Source organism: Chamaea fasciata, unplaced genomic scaffold (genome assembly GCF_029207755.1).
Source record: "Chamaea fasciata isolate MVZ Bird 193981 ecotype frontalis unplaced genomic scaffold, bChaFas1.0.hap1 SCAF_24, whole genome shotgun sequence".
In the NCBI taxonomy this organism is placed as follows: Eukaryota; Metazoa; Chordata; class Aves; order Passeriformes; family Sylviidae; genus Chamaea; species Chamaea fasciata.
Genome location: NW_027094109.1, coordinates 4,709,036 through 4,724,746, shown reverse-complemented (window position 1 = coordinate 4,724,746; position 15,711 = coordinate 4,709,036). Strand labels below are relative to the sequence as shown.

The following is a 15,711-nucleotide window of genomic DNA, read 5'->3' as shown; positions in this document are numbered from 1 at the left end:
ACGGAGACAGGAAGAGAAGGAAACACCCCGCGGGGCTGGAAAAGGCTTCCCGAAGGGAAAAGGCCTCCGCGGCGACCGGGGGAAGGGCTGCGAAGCAGGAGGAGGAGGGGAAAGAGAAGGAAAAGAGAGGGAGGAGGAAAAGAGGAGGAAGAGGAGGGCGGCCGGCGGAGGGATCCGGCGGCGGGGCGGGGCGGCCGGAGGTACGAGCCCCCCGGAGGCGCCGGGGAGGGGCGAGCCCGGCCCGGCTCGGCTCGGCGCAGGCTCCCCGGGACGCGCCGCTCCCGCCTCTCCGAGCAGCGCAGCGGAGCCTCCGGCGAACCGGGAGAGGAGCGCGGCGGGGCCGGCGGCGGGCGGGGCTCGGCCCGCAGCGGAGCGCGGAGAGCGCGGAGAGCGGAGCGCAGGCGGCCCCGCGGGGTCCCGGGCCGGAGCGAGAGGCGGAGCGGCGGGCGATGGAGCCCCGGGCCTAGAGGCGGCCGCCCTGCCCGACCCCTGCGGGCGCAGCACGGGCGGGGGTCGGGCAGCGGGGATGGGCCCGGCCGCGGGCGGGGAGCGCCGCTGAGCCCCGCCACGGGCACGGGCCCCCCGCGCTCCGCCCGCGCCCCGCAGCACCCGCCGCTGCCTGCAGAGGTTTTTTTTTTCCCTCCCTCTTCGAGCCCACCGAGGTTGTTTTGTTGTTTCTTTTTTGCTGTTGGAGTTTTTTCTTTTTCTTTTTCTTTTCTTTTTTTTTTTTTTTTTTTTTTTTCCTTGCTGGAGTTTTTTCTTTCTCCCCCACGCCCCACTTCCGTGGTTTGGATATTCCGGGTGACTGCAAGAAGAGTTTTTTCGGAGTTGTTTTGGATTGGGTTTGGTTTTTGTTGGATTTTTTTTTTTTTTGTTCCCTTCTCCTGCCCTTGAACTGAGTTTGTCCTCTGTGCATGCCTCTTGTGGAGCAAGGCTGGATCCTGAACCCCGGTGCATGTGAGGGGCAAAGCCTCGTTCAGATTCCTGCAATAAGAGTAAAATGTAAATTGGATAATACGACTTCTTGCCAAAGGCTCCAATGAGTGGCACACAGTCCACAATCACGGACAGGTCAGTATAAAATGAGATTCCTTGATTTTTTTTTTTCCTTTTTTTTTTTTTTTTTTGAAGCGTGAATATTCGCGGAACTCATGTACTTTGTGTCCTGGCTTCAGTGACAGACGGGATCAGAAAAGCAGGATTAAATCAGAGGTTCTGGGAACCAAGGGTGTCTCGGCTGTCAAAGCGACTGGGTTAACTTTGAAACCGGAATATTTCAAGTCCAGCAGCTTCCAGACCTGCCGGGCTGACTTTGTAGGAGCCAGGGGTGGTAACTCAGCTCCCAGGACGGGCTGCTGCTGCGGGGAGCACCGAGAGCAAGTGTTCCTGCAAGGAGGTAAAGCAGGAGAAGCCACCAGAAGTCAGGATCCAGCTCAGGGCTGAGCTCGGAGACCGTGCTGAGGATGCACTTGGGTCTCCTTGGGTCAAGTGCTGCAGGGAGGTCACTCCAGGTGAGGGCAGGAGGGAGAGTTGACAAGCAGGAATGTCTGCTGCTGTCTCCCTGAGCAGGAAACCTGCCTTCGGAGACCTGCTCAGGCCTCTGGGCTGCTCTGCAGGTGCCTTTCGTTGCCTTTGGAGTTGTTTATACTGGTACGTTTCAGAGGGGAAAAAAAACAAAAGTCAAGTAGGGAACAACATGCTTTTGAGGCGAGTGGAATGAGTGTCTTCAGTTTGTTTGTTTTTTTTTTCTGTCGAGAAGGAAAGAGACTTTTTTTTTTTTTTTGTCACTACGTGCTGTAAAAAACCCACTTTATGTATCTTATTGTATCTTTATCGCGTCTGTCTGGTGGTTAAGGTGTGAATGTGTGTGGCAAAGGCCTTTCGTGACCCAGCAGTTGTGACACAGCAGCGGAGCTGGGGCTGGGGCTGGGGCAGGGCAGTGATGCTTTGGGCTGCCCGAGCTCACCGATTTTGGGGTCCAGCAGTGGGCAGGAAAGGCACTGAGTGGTTCTCACTTAAACTCAGGAATTTTTTTGACTCCGCAGGTCCTCCCAGACAGCACAGTCCAACCGGCTCGGATTTGTGTACAATCTGTGTTTACAACCGTTCACAGAGTATTAAATCTTGGCGATTAGTTCTGTAGCTTGCACCGGCGGAGTTTTCTCTTTTGCAGTGCATGAATGGTCCTTGAGTTGCAGGATGTTTTTCCCCTGTGCCAGGCAAGGCACTGACAGTAAAAAGGCATTTCAGTGGATTTGTGGGGATTTTGTTACGTACTTCAGGCCATATGTCTTGTGGCAGTTGCATGATTTCAAAAAGAACGACGGGATTTTCATACCAAGAGGCAGCTGAGTGATGCCTGGGAAGGAAAAGCACGAGAACAGGGAATTTAATTTACTTGTTAGTAAAACAAAATACTTTCCATTATTGAATTGGGGCGGCCAAATCGAAAATGCAGCGGAGACAAAAAAAAAAAAAAAAGGGTCTCATTTCCTTTTGCTCTCAGTCATGTCAGGAGGATGTTTCTGTTTGGTGTTCCATTAAGGTTTTGGATCAAAAGGCTTTTAATGTCAGGTGAGGAGCTGTCTCCGCAGCCCTCAGATTTCTGGGGGAATGTGGGGAAACTGGATCTCTTCTTGTCACTGTTTTCTCACCTCTGGCTCTGGGGTGCAGAGTCATGCTTCAGCCAGGAGAAGAGAAGCTTTGGGGTGATCTAATTGTGGCCTGCCAGGACCTGAAGGAGCCTGCGAGGAAGATGGAGAGAGGCTGTTTTAAAAGGCCTGGAGTGACAGGACGAGGGGGGAATGGTTTCAAACTCAGAGCAGGGTTAGATTGGTTATTAGGGCAGAATTGTTCCCTGTGAGGGTGCCCAGAGCAGCCGTGGCTGCCCCTGGATCCCTGGAAGTGTCCAAGGCCAGGCTGGAGCAGCCTGGGACAGTGGAAAGTGGGAGATGGGAATGAGATGATCTTTAATCAAAGATCCTTTAATCCCAAACCATTCTGGGATTCTCTGATGATTCTCTGGTTCATTCCCTGGCCGAACCCTTCGGCAGAAGCCCAGCCGTGGTGCTGGTGTTTGTTCCCATCTCTGCCGTTCCTGTTCACCCCCAGCAGTGTGCAGGGTTTGCAGGGGATGGGTTTTGATCTCTCCTGTCCCTGCAGAGCGTTCCCCCTTTCCCCTGAGGCCCAGGGAGTCTCTGTGTTGCCTCCTTCAATCTTCCTCCTCAGCCTGGAATGTAAAGCAGGTGCAATATAAATAATGTTGGGGCTTCCACTGTCATTAGATGGACGTGGTGTAAATCATCTGACATGTTCCATTCTCTCTGTCAGTCACCTGCCTTGGTGGGACTGGGGTGGGAATTGCCTTAAACCAGGGAAACCCAGCTTGCGTCTGTGCCAGATGGTGTTAGGAATACAACAGGGTGGCTTGGGCCTGGATTTTTCTCCATATTAGCTTTACATATTTGCATTTTGCATGTGTAGAGCTGCCTAAATCCCCATTACGGGCAGCAGATATTTCCTTTGGTATCCCTTCGGTTCAAGGTGGCAATGATTTGACAGCTGTCACTTTTCCCTTGTCCAGGCTGCTCTTGTCTCGTCCTCGACACGTTTTATGTCTCTTGTTTTTGTTGATGTTATGATTACCATGAAATATATAAATTAGGAGTGTATGAATGGCCGTTTCTAGTGCTGCTCTGGAGGCAAGATGATAAATGATGTTTTTTAAGGCCCTCTCTCTCTCTTTTTTTTTTTCTTTCCCCTTCTTTTACTTTTGTTCTCTTTCCCAGGAAAGTTGAATGGATTTTAGTGTCTGGCACTGCTGAAACACGGTCAGGCCGGTTCAAATCTGAGTGTGTCTGGGCTCACTCTGTCTGTGGACTGAACTCTGAATTTTGGTAGTGGTTTATGCTCAGGTTCTGTTATCAGAACTCCCAGAGCAGCATCGTTTTCTGGTGTCTTTTCCTTCAAGTGCCTCCAGTCTGGAGGGCATTAACCAGAAAAGGCAGAGCAGATATTAAAGACTCCTGAGAGTGCGATGGCTGTTCAGAGTTTGTGGAGGGCTCCTGACACACACTGCGTTTAGGGGAGCACCTAAAAGCTGCAGGCAGACCAAAAATTATCTCCTGGCATAGCACTCGAGCCTTAAAATCACATCAGCAAAAACGTTCTGCAGGATGGCCGTGGTGCCTTGCACGGCTGCTGATGATTTGAGGGAGTTAAACACTGATTTAACTTCCCCTTCTCTCCCTCAGGATGTTCTTTTACTTTGTCAGCTGCTTTTCTTTTTTTTTTTTTTTTTTTTTTTTGGTTTTTTTTTATTTTCATAGTCCTGGTGCCCATTGGACCGTATCAGACTCTGGATCTCCAGCCTCATTGCTCTGCTCCTTTATGTTTGTAAACATTTACACCCTCTTCATTTAATCCTCTCTTAGCTGTGTTTGTCCAGAGGCCTCCTAAGGTGGCATTTATCGTGCTGGGCTCAGTAAATCTTTGAGGTAGACACCCCTGAGCTGCTCATCTGGCTCGACTTGATCCTCAGTGGAAGGAGACCTGCACATCGAGGGGACCTTTCTTATCCTGAAGGTATCTCGAAATCAGTCAGGTGACTGAGCTTCGTCCAGCTCTGGGTTTGGCTGAGATTTCCCGGATCTTTTAACCTGAAAAAAAAAAAAAAAAATTAAAAATCTGCTTTTGGCTACTCGCTGGTGCCGCATTGGATTTTTGTTGCTGCGGGATCACAGACTTTGAGGCTCAGCTGTGACCAGCCCAGGGGTAGCAGGCAGGGTTTGCTGGGGGAGTTTTCCTGTTCCTGCTGCAGCTGTGCCCACATTCCCTGCCTCTGGAGCTCTCCTGGCCAGCTCTGGGCGTTGCTGTGTGCTCTGTGCACGGCCGGCCACACATGGCCGGCTGAGATAAGACCTTTATTCTTCCCAAGGCCACGCCGGGGCCGGGCTGAAATTCAGAATTTCGGCCATTTCCAGCCTCTGCTCGGCCACCGCAGCTCGGCTGTATCCTGTTATGACACTAAAGAAACATTTGTGCGCCATTAATTTTATTTTTTTTTTTCCCTCCTCTCTGTCTCTCTCGGAGTTAACTGTATTTTTTTTTCTTCCTGTCACCGTTCCAGCACTTCGGGGTTGAGCAACTTGCACGGCTGCAGGATTTGCTTGATGTTTCTTTCTGTTTATTAAAGGCCAATAAAAAGAGAGAGGGAGGCTCTCTGCTTTTCGCAGGACCTCGCTGAGGAGCTGGTGGCTCCTCTGCAGTTGCTTGCAAATGAGTTTTATTTATAACCCCGCTGTAGTTTCTGTTGCTATGATTGGAAAACAGCAGAGGTAGAATTTACACGTAATTGCCCTTGAGAAGTTTTAATTGGTGATTTGCTCCTGACTTGGTATTAAAATAGAACTCTTAATTGTTTCTTATCTGCTCGAGATGCACTTTCCCTGTCTTTGGCCCTTTGGAAGTCTCTGATGTAATTGGGAATTCTTGGACTGTATGGTGGGGAAAAAGGGGTTTATTTCTTCCAGCGGGGTAAGAACTGCGCAGAAAGTCACACCTTAGTGTTACTGAGTAGTCAGATGTCATTATCATGCATTTTTTCATCAGTAGAGTTTGTAAAATCCAATATTTACGGAAAACAGGCTGCAGCATGACAGCTAAGGATTAAAAAGAATAGTGGTCTTTGAGTGGGGCTTTTCATCCTCGTGCCTTGGCTGTGTTTGGAAACGAGCAGTTGGCAGATTCTGTGCGTAAATTCACGTTTTATTTCGCTGCTCTTGAGGCTGGCAGAAGAGAGGACTGTCTGGGGTGTTTGCTGCTGCCTGGGTCACAAATGCTGCCACTTCATGCTGCATGGTTTGTTAGGGCTTTTACTGGAGACAGGAGCTTGAGGTGAGCTTGATTTTCGGGTTTTGAGTCGAGCTGTGGGCGTTGTGATTATTTGGGTGGAGGCAGGAATGATATTTCATCTGTCAGCCCAATTGTATAATTCTCCCCGCGCGCAGAGCTCCTGTTAATGGCATCTTAACATTTCCGATGGCTGGATTTAGGGAAGGTGCTGGCGTGGTGGCTCCTTCAGTTTTAGATTTTTCAAAATTCTGGTCCGCATCTGTGGGAATTTAGCAGCAAAAAAAAAAAAAAAAAGAAATTACTCAGTGCTGCTGTCCTAGCTGGAGATGCTTGAGGAGGAGGAAAGTGCAGCTTGGCCTTGGAGCAGGAGTTTGCTGAGGTCACTGGTGGGATTTGTGGGTGTTCACTGGTGTCCTTTGACTTCCATGCGCTGTGTGGGAGGAGAGTTCCTTGCTCCTGGAGGGTGACAGCGGTGACCACAGTGGTGCTGCTGGGAATCAAAGAGTCCTCTGTTCGCCCTCACGACTGGTCTGGACCTCCTTGGGAAAGTGCTGGTTTTGTAGGAGTAATGGTTAGTGTTCAAGTGGTGTTTTATTGTAGAGGTGGTGATTTAGGCACTGGAGATTCTGGCAGTTCGTCCTGAGGCTGTGCAGGGCACTGATGAATCTGCCTGGGGAAGGTGGTGCAGACACCTGTACCAGTTATTTCCCACATTTCATGGCTGGACACCGGGATTATTTGGTGATTGCCTGCACTGGGGTCTCCCAGTGAATTTATATCTACAGAATTTGAGTAGCTTCGGTGGCTGCTTCTGTTTTCCCAAGAAGCTTTGGAGTACAATCAACAGGATTTTTGACATTAACTCCTGTTTTTCCCCGTAGTATTTTGAGTAGCTTTACCTCTCTCTCGTGGTTTTAATTCTCCCCCCCACCTGGCCAGCCCTGCAGTTTGCAGTTCTGCGGTGTGTCAGAGAGAGGAGCAGTGCTTGCTTTGGTCTGGAGACTGAATTCTCCGCTCCACCTCCAGGTGGTCCTTTGGGTCACCAGGGAGGTATTTTGCCTGTGCTGCCTAAATGATAAGCTCAGCCTCTTGCCTGGAGCCTTTATCCTCCAGGTTTCTCCTTGAAAACCTCTTCCTTCCCTCCGAAAATTAGCAGTTGGAGATTTATTAATGAATCCCATTTGTGTTATCCTCCAGTTTCCAGCGGATGAGTTGCTGTGAAAAAAAAAAATGCTTCTTGTGGCTTTCTAGATATTCCCCTGCCCGAGCACTCCCCCTGATATTTTATCTGCTTTGAGATAAGCAGATCTTCCTGTGTAAGAGATGTCAATAACCCTGAGAGAAAACAGACATAAATGCGTATTTTTCAGGTAGGTGATGCTGCGGCCCCGCTGTGGATAATTAGTAGGTTTAAAGAAGAAGAGTCTTAGTTCATGTCTCAGCTTGATTAAACGAAGGGTCAGGAGCCTGGATGTTGGTAATATCTCAGCATCAGAAGACAGGGCTTGAAATAAGGACAGGAGAAGCAGCAGCAAGGGAATTAGTAGAATGAGAAGGGATGTAAAACGTGCAGTGTTTGATTAAGAATGCAAAAGGGATGAAATGCAAGGCAGGATACAGACAAAATAGTAACAGCACGCTTAGAAAAAAGACAGGAAGAAGCAACGTTTACTCGTTTCTCTTTGAAAAGAAAACACGTAAAAATAAATACATTAAAACGACAGGAAAAAAAGCAGCGTCCTTACGTTTCAAATGTAAGCACAAGTATAAATAGTAAAAGCCAAACAAACAGCGTTGAGCCCGTGACACTCACAAACGGGCTGGATGTTTTGTTATCGCCCTGCATCCTTTCCTGGAGGGTTTTTTTCGGGGTTGTGTCTGTTTGGCTTCTGAGGCCCAGGGGCAGGAACCCTTTCTTGCAGAGCCCGGTGGTAAATAAGAAACATTGCTGTTTACATTTGTTGGCAAACGCTTGGATGTGATCCTGTGGGGGGCTATTTTTAAGCTCTGTTTTGACAAGGCTGGAAGGTCCTGGCAGGGACGTTGGGTGGCAAAAGCTGTTCTGTGGAATTGCTGTGGCACAGGGAAAGCAGATGAGAGGAGCCCTTCCTGAGGTGGGAGAGATCACAGCACAGGTTTGTGTCCTTGGAATAATTCCTGGTGTGACGTGGATCGTTGTCCTGTCAGTCCCTGGCGTGGTCACAAAGTGTGTGCTGGCCTGGACGTGGCACTCGGGGCTCAGTTTATAAAAAATAAACCTTTTATGGGCAGGGAGCAGGCTTGGCTAAAAGCTGAACTGGGTGAATTAAGCAGCAGGGCCTCTCTTGATGGTGCAAAGAAGGTGAAATGTTGGTGCTAAAATACCTAAGAGAGACTCTCCACGTTCTGGCAGCTCTGGGTCGCTCTGAGCTGCCACAGGAACTGTGGCTGCAATGGCAGAACTCGGACTGGTTTTACTCCTGAGCTCTTGCAACATGTTTTGGAAATTTTCAGGGATGCTGGTGGGAATCTGAATTCTATTCAGGTGCTGTTCCTTATTGAAGCTGTGAGTAGCAGCACAATTTACTCTTGTTTGTGTAAGAAGCTGGCCCTGAATTTATTTGCGGGTATGACACGGAGTCCTGGGTGGCTTCCCAAGTGTAACCAGGAACCTAAGAAGAGTTAAACGCTCTTTTCTAGACTCCTGAGGTGCTGGAGAGGGGCTGGAAAACCTCGCTGGGACCCGGATTGACCTGAGCAAGCATTTCCCAACGCGGAGGAAAAGCCCCGTGCGTTAATAAAACACCAGACTGATGTGAGACAGGCCAAGGACTGGGAGTCCACCACTCCCATAAACATGCAAGCTTCAACCTGCAGGCTCACCTGGAGCATCTGATGGCTGCCTCAAAGTCTTTTTTAGCCTGTTAGGATAGTGGCTGTTGGTGCAGCTCCTTGGCAGCGCTTCAGACGAGGCGTCTCCTCTCGGTGCCACACAGGCACCGCTGCCTTTTCTGCTGTGCCCAGATGCAAAAGAGAGGCATCAAAGGGATCAAAGCTGCCAGGGGGAAAAAAAAAAAAAAAAAAAAAGTGATGGAAAACGTGGAAGGGGAGAGAATGAAGAGAGGGGGGAAGCCATAACGAGCGAGCGGGGAAAGGAAATAGGAAAAAGCTGCAGCGAGAGACAGGAGAAATCAATAGGAAGCGAGTGAGAGGGAGAGAAATGGGAGAGCTGGTGGCAGCTGCCAGATAGGAGAGAGGTTTCCTGCCTGCCCCGTGCTCTGCAGGCACATGGCAGGAATCTGCAGGGCCAGGAGCTGCTGCTGGGAGGCAGAAGGGCCTGACGGGGCAGGGCTGCAGCTGTGTGCTGTGTGCTGTGTGCTGTGTGCTGTGTGCTGTGTGCTGTGCGCTGTGCGCTGTGCGCTGTGCGCTGTGCGCTGTGCGCTGTGTGCTGTGTGCTGTGCGCTGTGCGCTGTGTGCTGTGCAGGGCTCAGGGAGCACTCTGGGGGTGCCCACCTGCCTCTCTGGGTGACAGCAGGTCCCGTGTTGGAGCTGCGCCCTGACAATTCCCCTTCTTCTGCTGAGAGCCTTTCCAAGCCTCTGCTTACCAGCCAGGACGCAGCAGGGTTGTTTCCTGCTCCGTGTCCATAGGGGTTTTTTTTTGGTTTTTCGCCCCCCCCAGCTTTTGAAAAATGACGATTGTGCGATGCCCTAAATGAGGCGGCGGCCTCAGCCGAAAGTGGGCTGCTGTTGTGGGGATTTAGAAGAGGGATTTTCCCTGCTGCTGCAGACTCCGTCCTGACTGAGGCAGCAGCAGCAGCAGCAGCTCTGGCAAACGTCCAGGGGGAACTGCAGTGGAGAGGAGAGCGAGTTTATGTCATGTGGACTTCCTAAAAGTGAGGGTTGGGAGGGGGGAATCCTCGTGTGCCAGGGACGGAAAGAGCTCTCCTGGCGCTGCAGTTTGTTCCTGCAGCCTGTCGGGAGGCACCAGATGACGGGCTGTGGTTTGCCCTGTGGTCTGGGGAGGGGAAGTGGTTCCTGTGGGCACAGATCTGATCTGAGCAAACCCAACAGCCTCCCTGGCTCTGCCCGGGGAAGGTGCTCTGGGGATCCTGCACACACGGCCCTCCCCAGCCTTCTCTTTGCTGGGAGGATGTCTCAAAAGCCCCAGGTGAGCACCTGTGCAGGTGCTGAACCATCAGCAGTAAAGGCGAATGCCTTGCATTACATTGGAAATAATGATCTAAAAGAGCAGAGCTCTCTACGTCATTATTCGCTGGAGATATCTGGATTATCCGTCTAGAGCACAGGTTGAGATGCTTCAGTGCTGGGTGATTTGGTGTAAGAGTTTGATACCGCCTGGAATTGGTAAATATCGGTTTGACACCACCTGGAATTGGTAAATATCGGTTTGATACCACCTGGAATTGGTAAATATCGGTTTGACACTCCCTGGAATTGGTAAATGTTGCTTGCCAAGCACAGCAGCCCCTTTGAGTACAGCTGAAAGCCCCGAGTTTTACACTCGGGTCACTCACCTCATGGAGATTGCTGTGAGAGTGAAATAATGAGGGGAAAAAGGGGAAGAAAAAGAAAAGAAAAAGGGCAGGCACATGTTCCTTGCAGTCTGGGAAGATGTAGGAATGTCGGTGCTGGCTGTAAGTGCTGGCGCGGTGTTTACCTTGGATGTTCACCAGGGCAGCTTCAGCTGTGTGGATGGCACGGCACACCCTGACCTGCTCTCCCTTTCCCTTTGGCAGGCTCCTTATCAGCTCTCACACTCGCAGGGACACTTTTTTTGGGGGTCTGCACCTGCTCACCCCATGCCTTGCCCTCCCCTCTTTCACCGGGACCCCTGGTAGCCCAGGCACAGCCCCAGGTGTAGGGCCACTCCCTCCTTTTTTTATTATTTTTTATTTTTTAATTAATATCTGGTTTTATCATCCTGCTGGCCCTGCAGCTCCTGGGGGGTGGCTGCAAGTGACGGGAACATCACAGCAACTCCGATTGTGCCGAAGTTTTTGGCTCCATCTGTCGCTCTCCATATCCAGGGAAAAATGGCTCCTTCAGGTTTCCAGACTGATTCTTGGAATGCTGATGGGGTTTGATCAGCAAAGAGCTCGAGAAACTTGAAGTTTACCCTTGAAAAAAGTTGGTTTTTCTGGTTTGTTTTTTTTTAATTGGGGAATCTGGCTGTGTTCTGGCCCTGGTAATCCCTGGGAATATATATAATGTATAATATACATATTATATATTATATATTATATATTATATATTATATATTATATATTATATATTATATATTATATATTATATATTATATATTATATATTATATATTATATACTATATATTATGTATTATGTATTATATATTGTATATTATATATTATATATTATGTATTCCCCCCAAATAAATGTTGCTATAGAGTGAATATAGGGATTTAGAGTTTTCCTTTCTTTCTTTCTTATTGCTTAATTAAATGCCTTTTAGATCAAAAAGCTTGCCCCAAAAGAGCATTTCAAAGAGGGAGAGAAAAATAGCAAAGAACATGCAAATAATGAGGTGGGGTTTGTTGTTTCTTTCTTTCTTTTTGTTAAATAATAAAGAAAAAAAGGTAGTTTGCAGTTGGTTGTGGGGATGAGCACAAAGGAACTCTGAGCACTTCAAACAAGGACTGTGACTAGTTTATTTGAGCTGTAAATTTAAATGTGAAATATTTTCATCTTGGCCTCCAAGTTGTGGCAGTAAGTGAATAAATAAATGAATAGGTTGATAGCATTAATGTAAGATCCAACGGTGAGCTGTATGGCAGTGAGGAGCCCACTCAAATATCCAGGAAGCTCATTCCCTGTGGGATTTTGGGGAATACTCTCTCAGCTGAGCTGGGGTTGGTGGCAGCATTCCTGGATCTGATTCCCAGTTCCATGAAAACGTGCAGGAGGAAAATGCCCAGCAGCAAATGAGTTTTGCCTTGTAGGCTCAGGAGGCGCCCGGGCTCTCCCCCTCTCCCTCCTTCCCATCACGTGGAGATGTTTGCTTTAGATTAAAGCACTCCTCTGGCATCCTGGTGCTTTTCCCTGCTGCAGAAAATACCTGGGCAGGAGTTGTCCCACTGGACTGAGAGAAAACTGTGTTTCCCTTTGCTTTCGAGCGCTCAGCCCTGACATCCTGCTGGTGGCCAGTGCCTCGTTTTTACACTTACAGGTTTCTTGGCCCATCTCAATTCCTTGAGCTGGGCTGTTGGTTCTGGTGATGACACAACAAACATTTTGTTCACCCCGTGAGTTGTCTGGCTGTGGACAGTGAATGCGTCTGGTTGACCCAGAGGAAATTGGAAAGGAAGTTTTGGCATTTAGAGTTTGCCAGGACAGCAGGGAGAGAGAGCTGTGGTTCCTTTCAGGCGCGGGTGACTCTGATCTAGCTGATAAAACCCAGCAGTATTCAACTTTCTGTCGGTAAGCTGTGTGCATGCTCTGCTTAAACAGAAAATAATCACGCTTCTTGTTGTCTGTTTGGTGGTCAGATGTTACAGGAGAGCAGTCACTGGGTTAAAATTTTCCCGATTTCTGCCCTGCTGCCCCTCCGGAGGAGCAGGAAGCGCCTCGTGTCCAGCACAGTACAAATATATGATGAGTAAATGATAAAAAAGATTCCAGGTGAATCAGCTGCCAGGCCCCGCCGAGGAGGTGCAGTGAGCTGTGTGAACCCTCCTGCCGTGGAATCTCAAAGGAGTTAAACAGTAAAACCTCCTGGCGAGGTTTGGAACCTTCCTTCCCTCCCTGTGTGTGCCTTCGGTGCTGGGCTGGAGGGGAAGGGTGAGTGGAGAGCCCTGGGAGAGGCTGGGGGTTATCCACTGGAGCACAGAGTCAGAAATAAAGGGAATTCTGGGGCAGATAAACTGGTGTTGGGCTCATTGACAGTGCCTGGAAACGCTGGGAGCTCGAAATTTGTGTGTTCTCTGCGGTGGGAAAACGAAAGTGTGTTTTAATGCATTTAAAAAAAAAATGGATTTCTTGCCTTTTCAGAGTATTTTCACTTGGGTTTTTCTCCCCCCGCTTTTTGAATTTGGGACTGTAAGGCTGCAGGTGTGGGGTAATGATGCAGCCAGTCCTGACTTGCTTTCTGGGGTCAACATTTTGATGTTGATCCCGTCCTTGAGTCCGTTTATGTTTTGCTCTGTAAAACTCCGGGGTGGGGATGACGTTTATGGTGATATAAAAAGGAGCTGCAGGATTCTTTGGAAAGAATAAATGGAGCTCTGCCCCTCCCTCCCTCGGTTCTGGACGAATGGTGAGCAGTTCGTGGAGTTTTATAGGCCTGGAAGTATTTATTGCTGACAATTCCCAGCCCTGGAGTGAAGCAGGACAAGGGATTGAGTGCGAAATCCACGGAATCAGTCTCGTGGGTTTTTTTTATCTCTGTCTGAATTACCACACGGTTTTAACAACCCTGGGCAGTTTGCTGTGAATGAAATAGAATTTGTCGTGGCAAACGGAGCTATAGAATAATTACTTCTCTCTAATTGATGCTGTTTTGGTGTGGACTCAAGTTTGCATTTAGTGGCTGGCGTAAATATTAAATTTTGGAGCTGCTTTGGGGGGGATTTTTTTTTACTGGAGTTGGTTCAACCTAATTCAATGACAGGATAAGCAAAAATTTTGTTTAGATAGGCTGTTCTGAAAGGTTTCATGCCTTCTAAAATTGTTCATGGTACAAGATCAAGGAAGGAAACTCCGTGACCTTTTAAGTGCAGCTCCAGAGAACCCATTTTCCTACGCCAGAAGTCAGCCCGGACAATGAAACTGAAAGAGGGTTCCCTTTCATAAAGGATCTTTCATGTTTTGCTTTTGCAGATTTATTTTATTTATTAATTTCTTTTCATCGCAGATTTAGCAGACTTTACAGCTGTCTTTTAATGGGTTTCCATATTTGTACCAGAACTTGTCTTATTTTAATTGCTGTCTGGAGAAACCCATTCAGCTGCTTGTTGTGTGACACAGTAGAAAACGATAATTTTCTGTAATTCTTTCCTTGGCTTAGATCACTGCAGTGCTCTCTATGAGCAGCAAGTGCACGCAGTTAAAATTTTTAACGATGATTCAGTGTTCTCTTGTTTTCTTTTTTATTTTTTTTTTTTTTTTGAGGGCTGATTTTCAAAGCCCTTTGCTGAGGGTTGATGCAGCCGTGCATTAAGAGCAGACAAGCTGTGGGTTCAGCCTTGTAATGATTGACTCTAAACTGGGCTGCCAGTCTAATCCTGACTTGTGCTGATCTGGGCTTTTTGCTCAGCTGCCTGCAGCCCAGGGGGTGGGTTTTGTCCAGAGCACGGGGTTTGGGTGGTGAATCATCCTAAGTAATAAATTCAGTTCTAGCTCCAGCAATAAAGTTGATTTTCCCACCCACTCACCCTGTCAGTTTCTCCCCTGTCTGTATCACCTTTGCTTTTTCCTTTCCTTCTGCAGGTGATTTAATCTTTAATTTCTTCTGTGCCAGCTTTAATTGGAGTTTTCCCTGGCACGGTGCAGGTGCTGTCCTCAGGTTTCACTCGGTGATTGTACTTGAAAAATTGAGGGGTTTTCTTCAGGCATTCTCATCTCCCTCCCAAAAAACATCCGCCTAGCTCTTAGACAGCGAAATGCTGTGAAAACGGAAAGTTTGCAGGAGTTCTGGCCTGTGCTTTGCCTTCCCAAATAAGTTGAATGTGCCCAAATATCTGTGATATTTTCTGTACATCACAAGGTGCCACAGCCTTCTGTCACTTATTTTTTAAAAAAGGGAATTCTGGTGCTGATGTCAGGCGGAATGGCTGATCTGGACAGCATCCCCACTTCAGTTGTTGTCCTCCTCTTTTACTGCAGAAACAATTTCCTGTTCCTGTACCTCAGCTTTCTGTTTTTCCAGCTAAGTTCCAGTAATTGGAGGAGCTGCAGGAATGAAGGGTTTGTCTGGGTGAAGCAGTGGGGTTGGAAAATGATCACTTGATCCGCTCTAAGCTGTCCTTGTCTCCTCTGACTTGCAGAAGTTGCTGAGAAGAAGCTGCTGTGTCCTTCTTTACCTTCCCCTGCCTCTGATGTAACCCAGCAGGGCTGGGATCCTCAAATGAAATATTAACTCGTTTCTTCATCAGGTTGTTTCCTGCTTTCCATAAAACATATCCAGAGCAGCCAGAGAGAAAATTTCTTAGTCCTTTTGTGAGTGGCTGAGAGCAAGAAACGGTTTTGAGACAACACACAGACTCTTCTGATAGAGAAAAGAAAACATAAAATTCCCCACGCTCGATTAAAGTGCAGTTCTGTAACACCTTTGTGGCTTTTTGTGGGGCGTACTGACAGAGCAGGCTGTGATTTTTGTGCTTGAAAACGCTCAGGTGTGTCTAAAAGGTGCAGGTCATTGAGTGGACTCTGAGTCCTTAGTGAAATAAATCAGATTTCTCACATGTCTTCTTGTCTTTACTTTTATATTTACACATTCTCCCCCCCCAAAAAAAACCCCACCCCACAGCAGTCTTCTGCTAGTTCCTGTTTATTTAGGATGTGTGGGATGGGTTTTGTTCTTTGGCATAAAATAGGAGAAATGAACATTCTGTGCCCAAAGAGAAGGGAGAGAATGGGGGTCAGGGCTAATTTGAAGCTCTGCGGAGTATTTGGATATTCTGATGGGGGAACTGGGCAGCCACTGATAATTTTTGGGGCTAATAAAATGCATCGGCAAGCTTTTTATTTATTGATAAAACACAGTCATTATATTTTTATTTATTTATCGTTATTTATTTACTGTTATTTATTACATATTTATTATTTATTGGTAAAATAGTTATTGATAAAATATCGATGTGTTATAATGTTAGGGATTCACTGCTTAAAAATGCATCTATTGCCAT

General features: G+C 47.9%; 1 protein-coding gene across 3 annotated transcripts in view; it reads left to right on the top strand.

Annotated features, from left to right (window-relative positions):
• Positions 1 to 218: 218 nt before the first annotated feature.
• Positions 219 to 15,711, top strand: part of ARHGEF12 (Rho guanine nucleotide exchange factor 12) — a 70,986-nt gene continuing 55,493 nt past the window's right edge. For 2 of the 3 annotated variants that reach the window (XM_066203449.1, XM_066203448.1), the window contains exon 1: positions 221 to 1,071. In XM_066203449.1, coding sequence (XP_066059546.1) covers positions 1,040 to 1,071 — 32 coding nt within the window. In that variant the 5' untranslated portion in view covers positions 221 to 1,039. Of the gene's footprint in view, positions 1,072 to 15,711 lie in introns of all 3 variants that reach the window. The other variant, XM_066203450.1, reaches the window with a different exon arrangement.